Genomic DNA, 22138 nt, shown 5'->3' on the forward strand with positions numbered 1-22138 from the left:
CCACATAGAGCTACAAAGAAGAGACATAGGAGGGATTTCATCTGCATGTCACGCCTTTGTCACTCTTATGTCAGTCTTATGATCTATTCCTCTAATAGGCTACGATATGGAGCTCACCAATCGTATGGGTCGGATAGACTTGGCTGCTCCATAGTTGCCACCCCAGTGCAGAGTGGCAGGATGTTTGCCTTTCTCCAGTATGCACTGCTCTCCACTGAAGCATTTCTCGCTGTACGCCACCCATCTGAAACACAGACCAGCCCAGAGACCATCAGCACTACAGAGGCACAGTGAATAGTGAATGACAAAGTCACGTGAAACTATGTGAACTTTAGTTTGTTGGGATTAGGGTTTCAAAGGGAGGGTATATTATGGGAAACTACCAGCATTTTGGTAACTTTCAAGTTTCTTTTGAATTTGAACAGATGACACCTCTTTGGGTACTTAAACCATCAACTTAGTGAATATCATTGGGGTTTAATATGAGGGTTTCAGCATGAAATATCCTTTATATATTTTTTAAAACACATTTATTAGACTATGTCTTTGTTGTAAATGTGTTGGTGCCAAACTGGTGGCAGTGGTGAAAAAAGTCAATAGTTTGAAGAGATGCAGAGTTAATTTAAAATAATACCTTTGTTGATTAGATACTTTTTTAATTCATTATCTTTAACCATATGGTCTATTCACTAGAAACTAATGGACAATATGGACAAATATAAAAAAATGAATTCTATATGAATACAAGTCATTCAAGTATAAATGACCAAAGTTACCATAGATTACCTGTTAATTACTAAGATTACAGAAGTTTCTGGTAACTTGGTAAATTAATGGTAGCTTTGCAATAATATTTGGGATGCACCTCTATTAAGATGTTATTATGACTGGTCTTCTGCAAAGTTGTGGTGATTTCCATTTAACCCTTTACACTCGTGGGAATTGGCCTATATGGAATTGGCCTATATTTCTTACAGAAGAAATATGAAAAGCATATGCATAAACATTGTAGCAATTGAAAGGGAACAGTTTGGAGATTATGGGAAAATTATTAGACCAATGTTGAGGACACAACAGTTCACCTGACAAGACTGAATGCAAACACTACACTGCTGATTTATGTACATTTTACATTTACTGTAATTTTCGCAGCATTTGTTGATAACAAAATCTGAAAACACTCTGTATACATTCAGTAACATCATAAGAATATTTGGGGGATATTTGGGGTCATCATAAGAATATTTGGGGGATATTTGGGGTAGGTGCAACATAAGACAAAGGAACTACAAGGGTTTGAGTGAGAGGACTAACTGGTGTCTCCAAGTGACTACACACCTCTCCAAAGTGTGAACAGTTCCTAAGTCATTTCAATGCACTTTTATGACAAAGAAGTCTTCAGCTATAAGGTGTTTTTGTGAGCTCTCCTAGCTGTGCTGTTGAGGAACTAAAACAAGCACACTTGTAGTTGTTTTGTTTGGAACACAACCCTGCACCCCCGCCATCACACAACTACTATTGCTGTTAACGCAATCCAAACCGGCCCATTTTAAATAGCGATCTGGGTCAGGTGGGCATCATTTCAATGCTTGTTCTATTGCCAACATGACTAGCTAAGTTATAAAATACGATCTTACAGTGTTAGGCTTCACAAGGCAAATCAGAGAAATAGAAGGTAATTTTGGTGTGCATAGAAAGGAGCCATGAATGCATTCAGGTGCATGTTCCGCTGCTAATTTTCCACACAATCAAAAAACATGGGCTCATTCAGTTCAGAACAACCCAGGGTATGACGCTATGTCATCTTGTAACTGTACATCAAACAAAGTGATCATAAACTTTGACACTGTGCACTGAGTGTACAAAAAAGAAATCCGATCAGATGATCCTTTATTGATGTCACTTGTTGAATCCACTTCAAATCAGTGTAGATGAAGGGGAGGAGACAGGTTAAAGAAGGATTTTTAAGCTTTGAGACATGGATTGTGTATGTGTGCCATTCAGTGGATGAATGGACAAGACAAAAGATTTAAGTGCCACTGAATGGGGTATGGTAGTAGGTGCCAGGTGCATCGGTTTGAGTGTGTCAAGAACTGCAACACTGCTGGGTTTTTCACGCTCAACAGTTTCCTTTGTGTAACAAGAATGGTCCACCACCCAAAGGACATCCAGCCAACTTGACACAACGGTGAGAAGCATTGGAGTCAACATGGGCCAGCATCCCTGTGGAACGCTTTCGAAGCCTTGTAGAGTCCATGCCCTCATAATTTGAGGCTGTGCTGAGGGCAAAAGGGGGCGCAACTCAATATTAGGAAGGTGCTCCTAATGTTTTGTACACTCAGTGTATATGACATGAGTTTTCTGATATGGAAAAGTGAAGTGTACATTTGGACTCACGGGTGTTTGGCTTCCTTTTATGACATCCAAGCTGTATTTATTATAATCCTCAACATCTCATCTTTCAAAATACATCGAGTCCTCTTCATTTACAGGACTTCCCTAACTCAGACATGTGCAAAAGTTTCCCTATTAGCGGGAGGGTAGGGTCAACTTATTGTCGCATGTGGTGCTTAAGTTCAGAACGGCTGTCAGTCAAACCCCATACAGAACTGCGAAGCGCAGAGTTTACTTCCTGAATTGACCCCAACCCTGGTCCTCTAATTGATACTCACACTCCACTCTTCACACAGAATGTGGTGGTCATTTCAGTGGCTCCATCCTTCTCCAGATCAGGGACGTCCTGATCCAAAATGTCCCTTCTCCCGGCTCCAGGAGAGCCAGTGTCCTCCTGCAGTGAGACTAAAGGCTCTATGAAGTCCTAACAATGGGAACCATGCAGAAGAGATCACTGAGTAAGACTGCTTTATAAAATAGCTACAACAACTCTTACACTAATGTAGCCTAGTGCAAAAACAGTGCTTACATGAAGAAATGTGGGCTGGTTCACTGTATAGAAACTAGCACCACTGTACAAACCACTTTTATCCAAATACTATGAAGTTTCCTTTCTCTTGTTCTTTCCTGTTCAAGTAGCCTCAAACTGAAAAACTCTACAAGCTGCATTTACATAGCTGGTGCATTTAGTTCAGGTAGTTCATTCCGTAAGCACTATCCGTAGTGGGAGCTTTACAGAATGGCTGCTGGTGGCTGGTGATTACACAATAGTGTGTAGTTGATCTAAAGAGTGGTGCTGCTAACAGCCAGAGGGCACTAGGGGTGGAGGAGACTGGAATACTAATGAACCTGCGGTATGGTAGACAGTTAGCAATTAACTCTACCTGTTTAATCCTATTAGAAGCGTAGCCTATCCTAGCCAGGAGTTCACTGTTAGAGCGTTTCTACTAGCTAGTGCTTCTGACTGATATCAGGAGGCTAAAATAGACACTTAGACAGTGATGAGGTGATGGAAAGGGAGTGGAATAGAGGTCTGCTGGGTGTCAGCTAGGTCATACCGATGGCTAATATAAAACATTTGGCCGGGTTTCAGACAAATTACTCTGGCACGCACGCACGCACGCACGCACGCACGCACGCACGCACGCACGCACGCACGCACGCACGCACGCACACACACACACACACACACACACACACACACACACACACACACACACCCCAACACATTTCATTGACTTCCCTCATTCTTTCAAATCAAGTGTAAGCGTTCAGGGTTTGCACAGGTACACATTCCCACATAGGCCACATATACTGAATACACTGTAAATAACCATATTATTCAAATCCCGTAACTTACTGCCTGTAAGAAACGGAAAGAAAGCAGCAGAGGGTGATCGGCTCCACCCAGATCTGCACAGTCACTGTATTCTCCCTCCTCCAGTAAATACTGCCGTCCTGTGAAGTCCTCTCCAGTGTAGCCCACCCATCTGTCAAACACAGAGGTCACAGGTCAAACCACAGCTAAATACTCCTACTCACACTTATACCAACACAGCTTAAATAGGAGCCTGGGTGTCAATGATACGTTGGTGCTGATAACAGTGTCTTAGCGGTGGATATGCCACTTGAGTTAGTGCTAAGGAATGTTTGATTGATTTATTGTTTGATTGTTTGGGCTTTTTGTGGTGTTACAAATGAAATGTTATTAGATGTCAGGCGTACCAACCCTCTCTGTAACCAAACACACACACACACACACACACACACACACACACACACACACACACACACACACACACACACACACACACACACACACACACACACACACACACACACACACACACACACACACACTTCCTGTTCTACTTGGCTTATGTTTGCACAGGGAGCTACATTTGCTCCATATGACAGTAGAGGGAGGTAGCATTCCTGAGGAATCACATGACCAGTAGATTGTGAAACTGTTTGCAGCAGAATGACACACCTTGTAAAAACCTCAGTAGAGGTAGCAGTCCAGAGTAAGTATGCAGCTTGGCATGAATGCACTTCCTTTCTCCCTCCCTCACTCTGTCCCTCACTCACTCACAAAAAACAAATGCATGTGAATTCCCAAACAAACAAAACCTTATTTTCTCCATACAAATTGGAATGACATTTAACTAAGAGGGTCTAGACATGTTCATTAATCTGAGTCTATGAGTGAGAGTCCTCATCTGTCTCCATCAGCTGTGGATGACAGGCAGGCGCAGACAGGAGGGAGGGCATTGACATGGACTCACACTCCACCAATGACCCGTAGCGACGACGCCCCCTTCAGCCCAGCCACAGCTCCCAGACTGGGGGTGTGGCCTCTCAGCTCTCTGCCCTGCCCCTGGAAGAGGGGCTGCTCGAACACCAACATCTATAAAAAAAAACACAAACAAAAAACTATATCTCATGCACTTTCTAAATTAATTTACTTTCATTATCATTAATCATCATTGTGCAAATTGAAGTGATTATTTAACTGTATGAGATCGGCTGTTTACTGCAGGGGATAGGGGTTTATGCTGTACTTTCAATATTAATGTCTTACCTTAGGATCCAGAGGTCTCCTCACTCTGAGCCCACTCTGTCAGAAAGACACAGAACATAATGAAACCAAACCTTGATGAAAATGAGGCCCAGACGTATATATTTCTGAGACTTTGAGACATAGACCATTAAATGGAAGAAATCCTATGGGCCAATTTGGAAATCGAATATAAACTCCTTTCCTGAGTGTACAGCATTGAAATGTAATTGGGCCCAAACCAAGCAGTGCCAGCAACCTCAGAGTGATGCCACCGTGGTGAACCCTTACCATTCTGAGGGGTCTCAGTGACCTCACAGTGGTGACCTGGGGATGACCAACGCCAGGTGTTGTGGAGCCGCCTGCTTCCATAACCGCATAGTTCCCATGGAAACCAGGGCTACAGTAGGCAAGCCAACTAAGGTGGAAAAACAAGACGAAGGCATTATCAATGAGAGGCCCAGGTAATCTAATCTCAATTGTTTGCTAAGCAGACGCTTGTGTTACAAGCATCGAAGGCGTCGCTGATATTGTTTTTAATTTACAGGTAAACATTGTCCATTCATGTGGCACCACATTTATGGAGGCTGCTCAGTTCATTGCTTTATGCATGAAATGTATGCATGGTTGAATGCCTGATCAAACACAAATACTTTGTCCACAGTCATACTGTCAGTGTCACTAATCTCCACTACAATAGAAACCACTCATCTTCTCTGTAAGAAAACAAATATTTTATTGAAAACCTGTTACTATGGAACAACAAAGGAAAATCCCTAACGGAAAAACAATGTTTTCCACACAAAATGTAAATCACAGTGCAGATGGCTCGCTTGCTCTCTCTCTTCGCCAATGACACGACTGTGTGTTCAGTCTTCAGTCTGTTGCGTGTAGAATATCCTAGCCTATTCTTTGATGATAGGCAAGACATTGCAAGCCAATAAATTGCGAGATACAGGTTTTGATTGCAGACAGATGGGCCTAATGCACGGTTCTGACTGTCTGTCACCCTACCCTCTCTCTCCTTCCCTCACTAGCTCGCTATGAAAGATGCTATGAAAGATGCAAGTGTTTGTGTTTTCGAAAGTACGTCTCCTCCATTCCAAAAATTCTGAATCTTAGGAGTCGATTTCTAGTGGAAGATGTATTTTCTTTCTACTAAATGTCTTGGTAAGTCACAGTATTTAACAAACTTTAAAGTACTTTCTTAGGAGAGAGTGGTCTGCACGCAGGCTGCATTCAGGCAGCTCGAGATTATTTGATTGACAGTTCTGGTCACCTAGTGATGGACGTTAGTCCCGCTTCGGAAGCCGCATTCCTTTACAGACAAGTCAAATGCCCGGTCAGTGGTCGCTTTGAAACTATCTCCAGAGAAGATTTGGTGTTGGCATTTAAAAGGCCGTAGTGTACCCGTACAGCCAAACAAACATGTCGTAGCCGAGGCACTTTCAAGGGTACATGACCGTGGTAGATAGAACTTCCTTGCCCGGCCCTAGTGGTCATACACATGTAATAGGTCCATTATTCTGCATTGTGAATTGAGGTGCAACTTTGTGATTTTTCTAATCGTTTTAACGGAAAACCGATCAAAAAATGGCTGTTTAAATGTTAAGCAAAACTGTACATTTGTCACATCCCTAATTGCATCATACGTTGGCAGTCAAATTCCGTTCCTAACTGTGGCTGACTTCATCTGTAAATATGGGTGTGTTAGTAAATAGATTTTACAGAGTCTGGTGACATGGTCTTTATTGAAGAGTTACCCCATTAACTGCCTCACTACCTCCACCCTGAAGTGAGACATTATGAAACTTCATTTTAAGTGCTAATTCTGTCACTTCTATTACCACCCATTAACATTCCTGTACCGAATGTGTGTGCTTTATAAACACACCTGAAAATAACAGTTTAAGCAGGAAATGCCCTTTCCTAGCAGGTGCATGCTAGAGAGCTGGAGCTCAATGACTCAGCTGAGAACAATCCACCCAAATTCTGTTGAAACAATATGGACGTTGGTTGGCAAGGACACATCTCCTCAATGAGTCATTCCCCCCGTTGTTTTAGCATTGTAAGTGCTTCCTATTTCAGTCTATATAGCCTGTAGCTACTGAAGCGCCCCCTCAGACAATGGCATTGAGTTCCTCTACAGTTACAGTTACCACTAACAGGATAGGCCTCCTCACCAGCCAGACTTGACAGTCAGGTTTGAGAGGTGGATAGGTCCAACACGTGTCCCCAAGCTGTCTGCTTCCGAGTTGAGACGCTCCGTGGCTCCTCCTGGCACTCCGGCTGGAAGCAGATGGATTTCTGGAGTGCCGTCATCCTGAACAGTGAAAGAGACACAACAACATTTATGTGGAGACATTCCACTACACACAGCTCTATCAATCCTTCTCTATCAGGCCCCATTATAATGACTAAGGCTGAGAAATGGGAAGATAAAGGGGGAAATTGAGAGAAAAGGGGGGAGCAGAGAGGATAACAGAGAGACTGACAAAGTCAGAGAAAAAGAGGAGAGAATGAGAGAGAGAGAGAGAGAGAGAGACAGAGACCCTGGCCCTCTGCCAAAGCTTCTCAGAGAGGGAGTGATAGTCAGAGAGGCCCTGGCCCTCTGCCAAAGCTTCTCAGAGAGGGAGTGATAGTCAGAGAGGCCCTGGCCCTTGCCAAAGCTTCTCAGAGAGGGAGTGATAGTCAGAGAGGCCCTGGCCCTCTGCCAAAGCTTCTCAGAGAGGGAGTGATAGTCAGAGAGGCCCTGGCCCTCTGCCAAAGCTCAGAGAGGGAGTGATAGTCAGAGAGGCCCTGGCCCTCTGCCAAAGCTTCTCAGAGAGGGAGTGATAGTCAGAGAGGCCCTGAACCTCTGCCAAAGCTTCTCAGAGAGGGAGTGATAGTCAGAGAGGCCCTGGCCCTTGCCAAAGCTCCTCAGAGAGGGAGTGATAGTCAGAGAGGCCCTGGCCCTCTGCCAAAGCTTCTCAGAGAGGCCCTGGCCCTCTGCCAAAGCTTCTCAGAGAGGGAGTGATTGTCAGAGAGGCCCTGGCCCTCTGCCAAAGCTTCTCAGAGAGGGAGTGATAGTCAGAGAGGCCCTGGCCCTCTGCCAAAGCTTCTCAGAGAGGGAGTGATAGTCAGAGAGGCCCTGGCCCTCTGCCAAAGCTTCTCAGAGAGGGAGTGATAGTCAGAGAGGCCCTGGCCCTCTTCCAAAGCTTCTCAGAGAGGGAGTGATAGTCAGAGAGGCCCTGGCCCTCTGCCAAAGCTTCTCAGAGAGGGAGTGATAGTCAGAGAGGCCCTGGCCCTCTGCCAAAGCTTCTCAGAGAGGGAGTGATAGTCAGAGAGGCCCTGGCCCTCTGCCAAAGCTTCTCAGAGAGGGAGTGATAGTCAGCCCTGGTAGGTCTAAATAAATGAACCATAGTCTCCCAATAGAAATGTTGGAGGGAAATCACTAATGGTGCATGGCACTGTAATGTCATGGTAATAAATATGCCAACCTTCACTAGTCTTCTGATGGAGCCGATGGTGATTGTGGTGGGCTTGTCCTCTGTCCCCTGGCTGGCCTGCTGCTGACCTGGTTGGTGGCTCAGTACTGTCTCCCCTTCCTCCAGCAGCATCCCGGGGCCCCGGAACCCCGGCTCCAGGTATAACAGCCAGCTACGACACAAACACACTGTGTGAGCACCCATTTCCATCTCTCCGTCCCTCTCATACACAGACTCTTTCTGTGTCTTTTTTTTCTCTCCCACCCACTCAGCACATAAAGAGACGCCAGCCACCAACTGACTGCACAGAGCACACACAAACAGAGCAAGGGCATTGCCATGGAAACCAGGCCCCACCTTCCCTACTCCTTGGTGACAAAAAATAAATAAATAATAATGTATAAAATAAAATGACCCCCTACCAGTACACACACACACCGAACACATGAACTATAACAGTTGATGATTATAGTTCCATGTTGAAGAGAAGATTACAGCACTGTGCTGACAGTAATGTAAATCAATCTGGCTCTCACCAATGTTTTTCTTCCTGTTTAAATATTAAAAGCTGCTTACTAATGCCCCTGAACTACAGGCACACAGCACACAGTTGGGGGCGTCAATACTTCAATATCCCTGCTGAGACCTGGCCAGAATACTGCCTTTTATCTGAGGATAAACATGCCAACAGTCAACAAATATTGTAGATCCTGAAAATAACACGGCGGTGTGATATGTGCAGTGTAAACAACACTATTGTGTGTGTGTGGGTGTGTGTGTGTGTGTGTGTCACCAATATTCCATAAATAATATATGTGGATGGTCAGGAACTGCATCGAAGTGGTAAGAGTCTGTCTATATTCACTCAGACAAACAGCCAGGGCTCTCCTAAATGGTTTAGTGCCTGGTTTTACCGATTATACATCCACCATGAGAGACACAGATCAATATCTCCTAATAGGATAGGCTGCTGGGGATGACGCCCAAGGAGGGAGGAAGCATCTCACGAGAAAGTCAAATCCCTCATAATTAGCATGTAGGAGAGTCTTTTTGTGGCTCACGCCATCACTGATGAGCTTGAACTGAATACAACATTTTTTGAATGACCATCATTCTGGGTGTCCAGAAGTGGTTCTGTCAGACCACTGCCTAGGAGTTTGTTGAGTCATGTACTAGAAAATCTGTCAAACTTAAATAAGTCAACCTGTAAAGTAGCCCTTGTACTGCGAATCAAAACTAGCTTGGGGAACAACTGTAAGTGGTCCTTGACATTAGTTCCTCTGTGGACCGTAGAGGGAACAATAAGACCCAAGTTGGTCGGTTAACCTGAGAATTGGAGGGAGGAGAACGCACACAAATACAACAATGCAGCTACAACATGAGTCGCTTCCTTTCTCTCCTCCCATCTGGTCGACGGGGAGAGAGCTCCTACTCAAATTGTTGGAAAGCTGCTTTGCTTTTCCCACTTTTTGCTTAGAAAGGCTGGTTTGGTGTAAATAATACAACAGGTCTAGGGCTCTGAAAGGGGGGCTGAGCCAACGCACTAGTACACAAATGGAAGGTGGGTCCATCCATAAAGCATGAGATATTGCGTAGGGCACCAAACTTTCGCTAGCAATTCCGCGCAGAGTCGAGCGTGCCTGCCCTTGCTTAAGTCATTTGACAAAAAGCGCACAACGCCAGAGCATGTTCGCAAGACTGAACGTTTCTCGTTCTGCATCCATTCAATATGAGAGCAGTGTTACAGCATAGCCAGACAGATACCAGGTTCTTCTGTACGTGAACCTGCTTTGCCCCTGGCAAAGAGGCACAAAGACTTACTGTCATGTGCATTAGTTAAACCTAGTGCAGCATTATATGAATATAAACAACTAAACTTATGTATAGTATATATTAATACTTTTTTGCTTTTTCATCATGAAATATAAATAAAAGCACCATCTTTTTCGACTGCAGTAGTAATATGATATGAAGCTGATAGTACATTGACGTATGAGAGATTCTTTAGGAATAGTATAGACTTCCATCTATCCATAGTTAGGCCCTCCAAACATTTAAGTATCTGTAATGCCCACTGCTCATTCTCATGGTGCCAATGTAAGAACCTTAACAATGTGGTTAAATGCAGCTGTTAGTGTAAGATCTCTTGCTATGAGGAGTTCAATCAAAAGGGTCACTCAGATGGGAGCTGTGTGATGGGGTGGGTTTTATTTGGGGTTTATTTTCTAATTCATCTGTTTTTTGTTTTACTTGTAATGGTGGAATCAATTAGTGTAGCATCAATTGTTGCTTCATAGGTCTGTGCATGTACTCTGAATGTACCTTATGGTATTGATAAGGATGTAAAGATTATCATGTGATATGGACGTGTGCTGACAAAGTATTTGTCATTTGTCCAATGTTGTTTGTTATGCTGATTGATTGAATACATGATAATACTTATTTTGAAAATGTAAAATATTCATAACATCCCCATTCACCTTTAAAGTAACAACTACTGATGACGCCAAGGAGAAGAACTCAAGAACTCAAATTTGGACAAGGCCTTGATTCCCAGTGATGGCAGTGTTTGTGTAGTTTAGCTGACAGGCCTTTTTAATGGGAGCAAACAGCGATGAGTTATCCAATTACTGTCTGTCACTGCCAGCCCAGGAGATTAAACCCCCCAACACAGTTGGAAGGAACATTATGGGGTCTCAGAGGAATCAATTCCGATTCAAACAAGATGTTCTGTTCTGGCATAAGCTAAAAGTCCTAAGCCTTATATTCAGTGATAATAAGGCCCTTCTTCCATGAGAGCGCATGAGTAAGGCAGGAAGGCAAAGAGACATGGGTATAAGTCCAAAGCAGAGGATGATACTACAGAAAGGCTGGCTCATTCTCATCCAAGTGGGCTATTTTACAGTTGACTTAATATAAGTTTGACAGATTTTCAACTACCTGCTTCAACAAACTCTAGACCTTGGTCCGACAGAACCACTTCTGGAAGCCCAGAGTGTTGGTCATTCACAGACTGATATACAACCTCATAAAGAGCATCCCTCCTGTTTAAGGAGTAAGCAACCTTAAAAGAAGTTCATTTGCTCTAAAGATCTTCTTACCATCCTCCCAGGACTCGCACTGAGGCACCCTGCGGAAACACCATCCCAGAATCCTCCTGGTCTCTATGGATCTCCCGCATCTCCCCAGAGAACGTCACACCATCATAGATGTTCATCTGGAGAAACAGAGTAAGTCATTAGAAAACATAGAGCAACATCTGGGCTAAATATATTGTCAAATGGATAGTCTGACAGTCAACCTCCGCAAATGATCTTTAAACTGAATTTGATTTATTGACTCAAAACAGGGGAACCATACAATAATTAAATATCAACGTTTTTCAAAGTTAGATCATATTTGTGTGACAGCTGAACTGTGGTGGCTGGGTGTTGTTTTCATAATTATATTATTACAGCAAGCTGGGTGCAAGTGAACACAGTCAGGTTTTAAAAGCCTGAGGGGAAGGGTTTCCAGCATGGAGCAGGGAGCTGAGCAATGTGCAGCTGTGCAAAGAAGCACGAGATTGAACTTCACTCAACTTAGAGGCTTCCCTGTTAGTTAACACTATCAATGTTTCCCTCTACTTTGGGAATTGACATTGAATCGATGTAATATTAGCCACTTTCAATGCAACACACCGAAACAAAAACTATGCAAGACTTTGGGCCTCTTTACACTACACTTCTTTGACGACACAACCTAGTTCCAGGAGAGATACTGTAGTGTAAAGATACGGATACAGATTCAAATCTCTGTTGAAGAGATGTCTCCCACAATCAGGGGTTGGAACCAAAATTATTTTCCAATTGTTTAGTTTTGAACAGAACAATAACTTTTTTTCTTCTGTTCCGATCAGCAAAATAATGTTCTGAACTGAAAAAGTTACGGTTTATATAGTTCCTTTCTGTTCCTTTTTAAACCTCTGAAATATTTTTTTTTACATTCAGTTCGACATTAAATGACTTCACCAATCAGTGTAGGATATAGCTGCTTGCTCAAGCTATAGTTGTTTACATGCATTGGACGGACAAGTGTAGGGTGCGAGATGCAATTGAAATTTTGGCAGGTGGGGAGAGAGCGAGAGAGGGTGGAGGAGGCAGCTTGGCTTGAAGCGCTGGGCATCTTGTTATGAAATGCATTATCTGAATTAGGCTCACAGACTTATACCTACGGAGGAGAGGCTTCTGTGAAGGAACTTTGAATGTCTTTGAACTTCTGAGACATGGCTTAACGTTGGACCAGAGCTAGATAGCTAACAAGCTTGTTTGTGCAAAGCGGCACCAGAATATATATTGTATCATTAATTAATAAATACAACGTGGTAACTCCAGTATCCTTAACTAGTACTGAAAAAGTTGATCCATTCCTCTAATAAAAAATCTCTCTCCCTAATTTTTGAATCATGCTTGTAACGTTAGTAGACCACAACAGCCTATGCTTCAGAGGGGGAGGGGCAGGTAGCCTACACACACTGTAAAATATTTTCAGCTGTCAGGCAGACACTGGAATAAGTTTCAGAGTGACAGAGTGAGGGCTTTGCATAGGTGCTTTGTTGTGGTTTTTGTGGGACTGAAAAAAATGCTGAAACTTAAATAACATTATTAACCGGTTTCCATGCTTTTAAAATAACGGTTCTGTTCCCGAACAGTTCCCGGTTCTAGTTCTGTTCCTTGAAAATGTTTGTTACTTTCTGGTTTTCGGTTCTGTTCCCTGAACCGGTTCCTACCCCTGGTTTGAATTACTACAGTATCTTTATTTTGTTTGTCTATATACTATGGTATTTACCGTATGATAATAGCTGCACTCATACATGAAGCAGGAATGTGGCTTTGGCCACATCACATCCATGGCCAGTGTGAACAGAAAAGTTGCTAATCTGATGGTGAAAAGTGATAGATCTCACTAGACATATTTTACTAATGTCAATCGACCCTTAGTATTTAACCTTTATTTAACCAGGAAGGACTCATTGAGATTTGAAATCTCATTTTCAAGAGCATCCTGGCCAAGATAGGCAGCACCAAGTCATTACACAATTACAGACAGACAGCATGAAAAACTACAAGTAATCTAGTAAAAACCATAGAATTCACAAGAGTATAACAAAATCATAAAATAGCAAATTAAAAACATTGACAGGTTAGGGAATCAAAACTAACTATGCAAGAGATTTTACAGAACGCATCGGAGTAGGACTCTACTGCATTAAAGGCACAAGTGGTCGCGAGTAGATGTGCTTGTTTTGATATCAAAGCGAGAGCTGCATGTAGCCCTGTGTGCATATGTGTGCATATTTATTCATAGTAAATGGGCGCCGGAAGTTGCACAGAATTTTCACAACATCCAAGTTTGTGCTCAGAAAACCTGAAATTTGCTCACTACCCCAAGAAATTTGAGGGAACATTGGCGTTGAGTGACTACGCCTGAGGCCCCGAGCACATTTCTGATGACAGAAAGGGAGAGGAAGGGGGGCCAAGGAGGAAGGAAAGGGTGTCGTTAGTCCCCTAACCAGCCCAAAAGATGCCCCAAGCAGTCATTATAGAACACAGCCTCTTCTATAATTAACACTCATTTTCATTTTTTTCACTCCTACCAGCCTACGAGTGTTTGCCTGCTTTCATACTGCTTTACCCAGTCTTGATAGTTTTGCTGCTTTGCTCCCTTTGTTTCCTCCTTGATAACAAATACTTTTCCAACGCGGCTAACAGAACAGAAAACCGTGGTTGTTCAGTTGCAAAGCAATTCCAGTAGTGATTGTGTGAAACAACAATGTACACAAAACCTCTGGCACTCAGCGCTTTGTTCACTGCCTGTGTTGTGAGCCTATAAACTTCATAATCTATGTAAAACCGCATACAAGTTGTTTGTTGGAAAAACCCATTCCTGATTTGCTCGGTTTGGATAAAACAATTTACATATACAGTGCTAGACCACAGGAATATTAATGGGATTGTGATCCAAGTTCCTGACTCACTGTTGCATTCAGCTCTGAAGGCTGCAGACTAGCATTGTAGGTGGTTTTCACTCGTCATTAGAGTGCTATAGAAGAGACCCGCACTCCTCTGCACAGATTCTGAGAAACTACAGCCCTTGATAGCAGAAGATAGCTTTCAACAACAATTAATAGCCATTGCATAATCACAATCTCATCTTCCTTTATGACAGGCCTTAGGAAGAGATTAAACTGAAAAGATGAGTTGCTGCCCTACTTTCTGCAGCCTGAGATATTATTAACTAATGAAAGAGAAATATTCTGTCCAGCTCAAAGGCAGTCTGGAATCTCCAATCTATTCAGCAGCACAGCGATTAGGAGGCAGACTGCCTAAAACATTAACCTGTCTGGGCAAGGGGGTAGTATTTTCACGGCCGGATGTAAAACGTACCCAATTTAAACAGGTTACTACTCTGGCCCAGAAACTAGAATATGCATATTATTAAATTTGGATAGAAAACACTCCGAAGTTTCTAAAACTGTTTGAATGGTGTCTGTGAGTATAACAGAACTCATATGGCAGGCAAAAACCTGAGGACAAGTCAACCAGGAAGTGGATGATTGAGAATTGTAGTTCTTCTTTCTAGTCCCTTTCGAAACTACAGTATCTGTGGGGTTACGTTGCACTTCCTAAGGCTTCCATTGGCTGTCTAAAGCCTTCAGAAAGTGGTTTGAGCATTCTCCTGTCACTGGGCAGATAATAGGAGCTCGGTTTCTGAGTGGACTGCCTGGCAACAAAGGGATTGGATATGCGCGGTCACGCGAGCACGCTGTTCCTTCTTTTTCTCCTTGAATGAATATGCTATTGTCCAGTTTGAATATTATCGCAATTTTACGTTAAAAATACCATAAAAATTGATTTTAAACAGCGTTTGACATGCTTCTAAGTACGGTAATGGAACATTTTGACTTTTTGTCTCTGGTACCGCGCTCGCGCGTTATGCCTTTGGATAGTGCTCTGAACGCACGAACAAAACGGAGGTATTTGGACATAAATATGGATTATTTCGAACAAAAACAACATTTCTTGTGGAAGTAGCAGTCCTGGGAGTGCATTCTGACAAAGATCAGCAAAGGTAAGAGAATATTTCTAATACTAATTCTGAGTTTAGGTTGCCCCGAACTTGGCGGGTGTCTGTATAGCTCGCTGTGATGGCTGAGCTATGTACTCAGAATATTGAAAAATGTGCTTTCTCCGTAAAGCTATTTTAAAATTTGACACAGCGGTTGCATCCAGGAGTAGTCTATCTATAATTCTTTAAATAATTGTTATATATTTTATCAGCGTTTATGATGAGTATTTTTGTAAATTGATATGCACATTCACCGGACGTTTTGGTGGGAATGCATTTTCTGAACATCACGTGCCAATGTAAAATGCTGTTTTTGGATATAAATATGAACTTTATCGAACAAAACATACATGTATTGTGTAACATAATGTCCTAGGAGTGTCATCTGATGAAGATCGTCAAAGGTTAGTGCTTCATTTAGCTGTGTTTTGGGTTTTATTGACACATGTCCTTGCTTGGAAAATGGCTGTGTGATTATTTTGGTCTATGTACTCTCCTAACATAATCTAATGTTTTGCTTTCGCTGTAAAGCCTTTTTGAAATCGGACAATGTGGTTACATCAAGGAGAAGTGTATCTTTAAAATGGTGTAAAATAGTTGTATGTTTGAGAAAGTTGAATTATGACATTTTGTTGTTTTTGAGTTTGCCGCCCTGATATTTCACTGGCTGTGTCCCGCAGGTGGGACGCTTGCGTCCCACCTAGCCCATAGAAGTTAAGACAGTCATTAAGATGAGATCAGAAATTAGCACAACAGTGAGAAAGTAGAGGACTCATGTAATACATGTGATCTCACCAGTGTAGGCCTTGGGATGACCTTCCCATAACTCCAATTTCCCCCCTGAAATGACATCAACAGGGGTCAAATATTAACATATACTAGTTCTAAATGTCAGGGTGCATATCCATTTCTTTATATAATATTATTGAATACAAATGTCAGATGCTGTTGAACTTACAATGTCAGTTGCTGTTGATGGACAGTTATCACTGAGGCGCGGAATGAGTTTGGCATGATGTTTACTGTTGTCATCATCAGGCTCTAGCAACACTGGATGCACTGATTTCAAATACTGATACATTGGTGAATCTGCAGGCTTTTGGATTGTAATCCAAGGGGTGGAAAGATTCTTCACGTCCTTCATTGGATCCCCATCTCGAGGTCCCATAGTGAATAAATCAGTAGGAAGTGTCAGAGAGCCTGGGCCCTCCTGCTTGCTGCTTTGGTCTCCATCCATTCCCTGGCCATCCCCCTCCTTATCCTCCCCCTGGCCCCTGTTGAAGAACTCCCATAGGGGGCGCCGTAGAGGAGGGGTGGAGGGCTCCTCTGAGTCTGCGTCGTTGTCGGAGTAGCCGCTGGACTGCAGGCGCTCGCTGACCGACTGCAGCAGGGACAGGATGGACAAAGAGGAGGATGAGGCTAGCTGTTCCATCCCTACACCTCCGCTCAGACTCCTCAGCTCCTCTGTGGCCGGGGGCACCATGAGGCCCCTGTCCTCCCGCGACAGGCCCCCCTCTGCCTCGCTGCGAAGACTGTCCTCTTCCACGATGGGAGATAGGGAGAAGGGGTAGGCCTTGGCCCGGCGTACAGTGGGGCTCAGCATGGGGCCTGTGTCATTGACGAACACCGCATCTGTCTCCTCCTCCTCGTCAATGATGGAGAAACTACTTGCCTCCATGTCGTGGAAGGCAAGCTGGGGGACAGGGAGGAGGGGGAGGAGAGGTTCCAGGCCTGGGGCTCTCCGGCCTCCTGTAGCATGGAGCCCAGCTAGCCTGCTGCCCAGGTCCTGGTGAAACCCTGCCATAACTGCTGTGGCTGAACCTGCACCACTGTGTCCCAGTGTCTCGGAGTCCTGACTCTGCTGCTGCAGAGAGATGTTGCATCGATACGCACTCACCGAGCTCAACTGTGGCCTGTCCTCGTTACTGGAATCAGTAGCTGAATTAGACACAAGGCCCTCTGAGGTGCTCAGGTCCTTGGGGAGTCTCCTTGAGAAAGAGGGGTCCATGCTGATGGTGCCTGTTGTTCTGCAGTGGGCCCCATCTTCTTCACCCCCAGAGTCAGAGCCCTCTGAGAACACAGAGGCTAAGTAAGTCTCAACCAGTACAAAGCTTTGATCCCCACTGACCGGGATGTCATTCAGCCCATTCAGCCCAACTTTCAATGATATTTCAGGGCCGCTCTCTTGGCCGTCATCATAAAGCGTTATACAGGCAACAGGCTTCTGACTTATAGCATGTCTGACTTGAGATGGTTCTATTGAGTTTGGGGTGTGTTTTGGTCTGACTGACATGAGGTTTGCCTCAGAATTGCCCTTAGCTTCATATTTGAAACTTTTCCTAAGCAGATCAGGCTCAGGAAATGCTGTTTGGTTTCTCAGGTAAGTATTGTCATTCAGAGTGCTTTTGAGGTTATTGGGACTTTCTGAGTTATTGGACACAGAAACATGACCATATTGAGCATTACCATCTTGTTTAGGACTATGTCTATTGCTTTCGATATCATCTTTGGCTACGTGAACTGCGCCGTCTCCTACCTGTGTTTCTTTAACGCCTAGCACCTCGTTACAACCATTGTCCCCTGAAGTGCAGAGCACTTGATCTTTGTTTTCATTAGTTTTCCCTGAGACAGACTCATACTCAAGACCCGCTCTCATTATTTGAATAATATCTCCGTCATCACCATAGAGACCTGGTTTCTCGAAGGACACTCTACCGCCCAAGAGAGGAAACACATCTTTCTGGTGCTTATCACCACTGTATTCAGATTCAATAGGATCATTTGGCTGGGAATCCTCTTCCCCTTGCGGTTGCTCATTAGCATCCATTAGCCGTTGACCTTTGACCAGTAGCTGAAGACCAGTGCCTTTGGTCCCCTCGGCAAAGTGTTCTCCCTGCCTGTGGTCTGAGACACCAATGGTGGGGGCACTGCTCTCACAGGCCGGCCCAGGGCTGCTCCTGATGTCAGTGTCCGAGCCTGCGATAGACTCGTACCCCGAGGAGGGGGTGGACCTGGGGCCCTCCGATAGAGGGTTGGGGTTTAATGAGAGAGTCTGTTCTGCCGGGACGGCTGATGGGTGTCTGTCATCCCCCCTCTCTGAAGGCTCTACCTCCACCAGCTTATCCGGCTCGAAGGACGGATCCATGTCCTCCTCCTCCACTCTGCCTACGGGTAGGACCAGGTAAATCTCCTCACTGGCCTTCTGGAGCACTTCACCCTCCTCCAACTCAGAGGATTCGATTCTCTCCAGGGCTGCTAGAGCATTCTTCACAATGTTATCCACCATCATTTTAGACTCCAAATGAAGGGCCTCCTCAAACAGATCGTCTGGAGGACCAACGTCCCCCTCCTCCTTCCTTGACTCAAAGCAGTGCAGTCCAGCACCAGGGCCTGTATCCAGTGCATCCCCAGAATCTGAGTGCCTAGTTGCTGGAATGGGTCCCTGGCTTTCGGTTGCTGATAAAAGCGAGGCAGACGGTGAAATGGAATGCGGAGCCAGCTGGCCTCCATCACCATCGGAAACAGCGGCAGGCAGATGTGTGTGCTGCGCAGGTCCCCCGGTGCCTGGCCACGCAGCAGCAAATGAAGGTGACCCAGTCTGAAAACACCCACTTAGCCCTGTGTCACTTAGCCCCATATCCTCGCTGGCCATCTCTGCATGAGTCATTTTATCCCGTGGGCTCAGCTCTGCACTGTGGGTCTCACTGACTGCTGTACTAGTCCTGGCATCAGCAGAGTCCTCTGTGGGTGCGGGAGGGGAGCATGTGACGGAGCCAACCCCAGAGAGAGAATCATTGGCCTGGCCTCCTACAGTAACCAGGCTTGTCTCTCCGGATGAAGGGAAGGCACTTTGACTCACAGCCCTTTCTGCTGTCTGTGTTGTTAGTGGAATGTGACTAGACTCAGGTCCAGTTGGACCCAAAACAGAGTCTGTTTCCGAAGTCCAAGCTCCTCTCTCATTGGTTTCTGAGGTTGTAGCTCCAATCTGATTTATCGATACAGTCTGAATGTCACTTTGTTTTGAAATGGCGAGTTCTAAAGTGGAGTGTGTCACCGCACCCAAGGTGCTGCCCTCTACACCTGAATTGGGGGATTCCACCTGCACCTGGTGCCTCCGCCTCATCCTGCGTTTGTCCCTCTGGCCACGGTATGTCCCGTACGTCACCACAGGCGGACAGGCGAGGGCCAGGCGCCGCTGATGCTCATCCACCGCCTCTTCAACTTCACTCAATGGGCTGCTGTCTTCCGCTGCTTTGCCCTCTCGGCATCCTCCCCTGTGGCCTTCCGCCTGCGTCTCCTCCAAGGCTCTGTTCCTAATACACAGAGAGACAAGGTGAATTAGAATACAGACAAGGACACACATATTCTCTCAGTGCTGCTTTGGGAGAGGAGAAGGGGGTTAGGTGATTCATACATAAACAACCGTTCAAAAGTTAGGGGTCACTTAGAAATGTCCTTGTTTTTAAAACAAAGCACATTTTTTTGTCCATTAAAATAACATCAAATTGATCAGAAATACAGTGTAGACATTGTTAATGTTGTAAATTACTATTTTAGCTGGAAACGGCTGAGTTTTTATGGAATATCTACATAGGCGTACAGAGGCCCATTATCAGCAACCATCACTCACTCAAGCTCAAAATGGCCAGAAACAAAGACCTTTCTTATGAAACTCGTCAGTCTATTCTTGTTCTGAGAAATGAAGGCTATTCCATGCGAGAAATTGCCAAGAAACTGAAGATCTCGTACAACGCTGTGTACTACTCCCTTCACAGAACAGCGCAAACTGGCTCTAACCAGAATAGAAAGAGGAGTGGGAGGCCCCGGTGCACAACTGAGCAAGAGGACAAGTACATTAGAGTGTCTAGTTTGAGAAACAGACGCCTCACAAGTCCTCAACTGGCAGCTTCATTAAATAGTACCCGCAAAACACCAGTCTCAACGTCAACAGTGAAGAGGCGACTCCGGGATGCTGGCCTTCTAGGCAGAGTTGCAAAGAAAAAGACATATCTCAGACTGGCCAATAAAAAGAAAAGATTTAGATGGGCAAAATAACACTGGACAGAGGAACTCTGCCTAGAAGGCCAGCATCCTGGAGTCGCCTCTTCACTGTTGACGTTGAGTCTGGTGTTTTGCGGGTACTATTTAATGAAGGTGCCAGTTGAGGACTTGTGAGGCGTCTGTTTCTCAAACTAGACACTCTAATGTACGTGTCCTCTTGCTCAGTTGTGCACCGGGGCCTCCCACTCTTTCTATTCTGGTTAGAGCCAGTTAGCCTTTTAAAATGATAAACTTGGATTAGCTAACACAACGTGCCATTGGAACACAGGAGTGATGGTTGCTGATAATGGGCCTCTGTAGACATTCCATAAAAAAATCTGCCGTTTCCAGCTACAATAGTCATTTACAACATTAACAAGGTCTACACTGTATTTCTGATCAATTAGACGTTATTTTAACGGACAAAAATAAGGACATTTCTAAGTGACCCCAAACTTTTGAACGGTAGTGTATATAAGCAGTGTTGTGTAAAAAGCAGCCACTTAAAAAGCAGCAGTTAAAGAACTTCCTCATCAAATGATCATCCACAGCTACTGGACAAAGCTACGGCATGCCCCAGGGTAACGCATAGATCTAACAACCAGCACCCTTTCCTTTTCCTTCACCTCCCCCATCATAATCCTTCAAAGGGCTTGATGAGAAATCAAACAGTACAATGCTTCAAAAAGATAATGGTGTTCAGGAGGAAAATCTATATTTCAAGGCTGTTACCTTCCAAACACAATGGTGCACAGTGTTTTCAATTAGCCTCCTGCCTGGAAACACACATCAAATAATTACAGCCATTACAATAACCCCCTGCACCCTGATAGTACAAAGCAGCTCACAGCAACTTTCCTTCATCCTTACCCCAACCCGCCCACCTGGTGTTCAACTGACACACCAACGTTAGCGATTGACTTGTTTTTTTTATATTGATCGCAGCCAGTGTATGTGTGAGAGAAACAAACTACAGGGGAGATAAATGCAGGTACCTCAACAGAGTAAATGAGTCATCTCATGAAGAATATTGATGCCAGTGGTTCTGATAATAGAAATGTATCTAAGAATAACTATGTAATCAATGTCATTCATCTAAATAAATCTGGTAGCATTTTAAGGGTGAAAAGGGCACAAAACAGCAGGCGGGTATTCCGTTTAAGAATTCACCTTATTGGATGAGTCACTTGGAGTCATGAGGTGGTGGTATAAGAGGGTTATTTTGGTTGAGTTGCACCATGTTTTCATGACATTACCCCGCAACTAAAGAAATGTATGAGGTTTATAGCCCAAAAGACATCTTGTCACAATAAAACACTTCCCTGGGTCCTTGTACATAATGAAAATAAGAAACCCCATTGCAGCCAGTTAGAATACAAGTAGCATTATTTATAGATAGATATTTCCTTGTAGTTCTATTCATCACCGTCAGTTACTCTTAAAAAATATATATCTCCAGCTTGACTGCTAAAAAAGCCTTTCGTATAACAACGACAATGTCTAATTGGATTCTCCAAGAGGACTATAAATACAGTACATCAGTGGAGGCTCCTCAGAGGAGGAAGGGGAGGAC

The 22138-nt window shown here is 44.2% G+C and overlaps 1 protein-coding gene across 2 annotated transcripts in view; it reads right to left on the reverse strand.

Moving 5' to 3' along the window:
- The window catches only part of LOC115154223 (uncharacterized), an 89983-nt gene that overhangs the window by 18617 nt on the left and 49228 nt on the right, over positions 1-22138 (reverse strand). For both annotated transcript variants that reach the window (XR_003867844.1, XM_029700224.1), the window contains exons 4-14: positions 16484-19838; positions 16321-16365; positions 11520-11635; positions 8431-8590; positions 7135-7274; positions 5243-5369; positions 4976-5011; positions 4680-4801; positions 3755-3884; positions 2673-2818; positions 118-244 (exon numbers count right to left, since the gene is read on the reverse strand). Coding sequence is in view for 1 of the 2 variants with exons in the window: in XM_029700224.1 (XP_029556084.1) it covers positions 118-244; positions 2673-2818; positions 3755-3884; positions 4680-4801; positions 4976-5011; positions 5243-5369; positions 7135-7274; positions 8431-8590; positions 11520-11635; positions 16321-16365; positions 16484-19838 (4504 nt within the window). In the remaining variant the exon portion in view is untranslated. The remainder of the gene's footprint in view (positions 1-117; positions 245-2672; positions 2819-3754; positions 3885-4679; positions 4802-4975; positions 5012-5242; positions 5370-7134; positions 7275-8430; positions 8591-11519; positions 11636-16320; positions 16366-16483; positions 19839-22138) is intronic.

Source organism: Salmo trutta, chromosome 19, assembly GCF_901001165.1.
Source record: "Salmo trutta chromosome 19, fSalTru1.1, whole genome shotgun sequence".
Lineage (NCBI taxonomy): Eukaryota > Metazoa > Chordata > Actinopteri > Salmoniformes > Salmonidae > Salmo > Salmo trutta.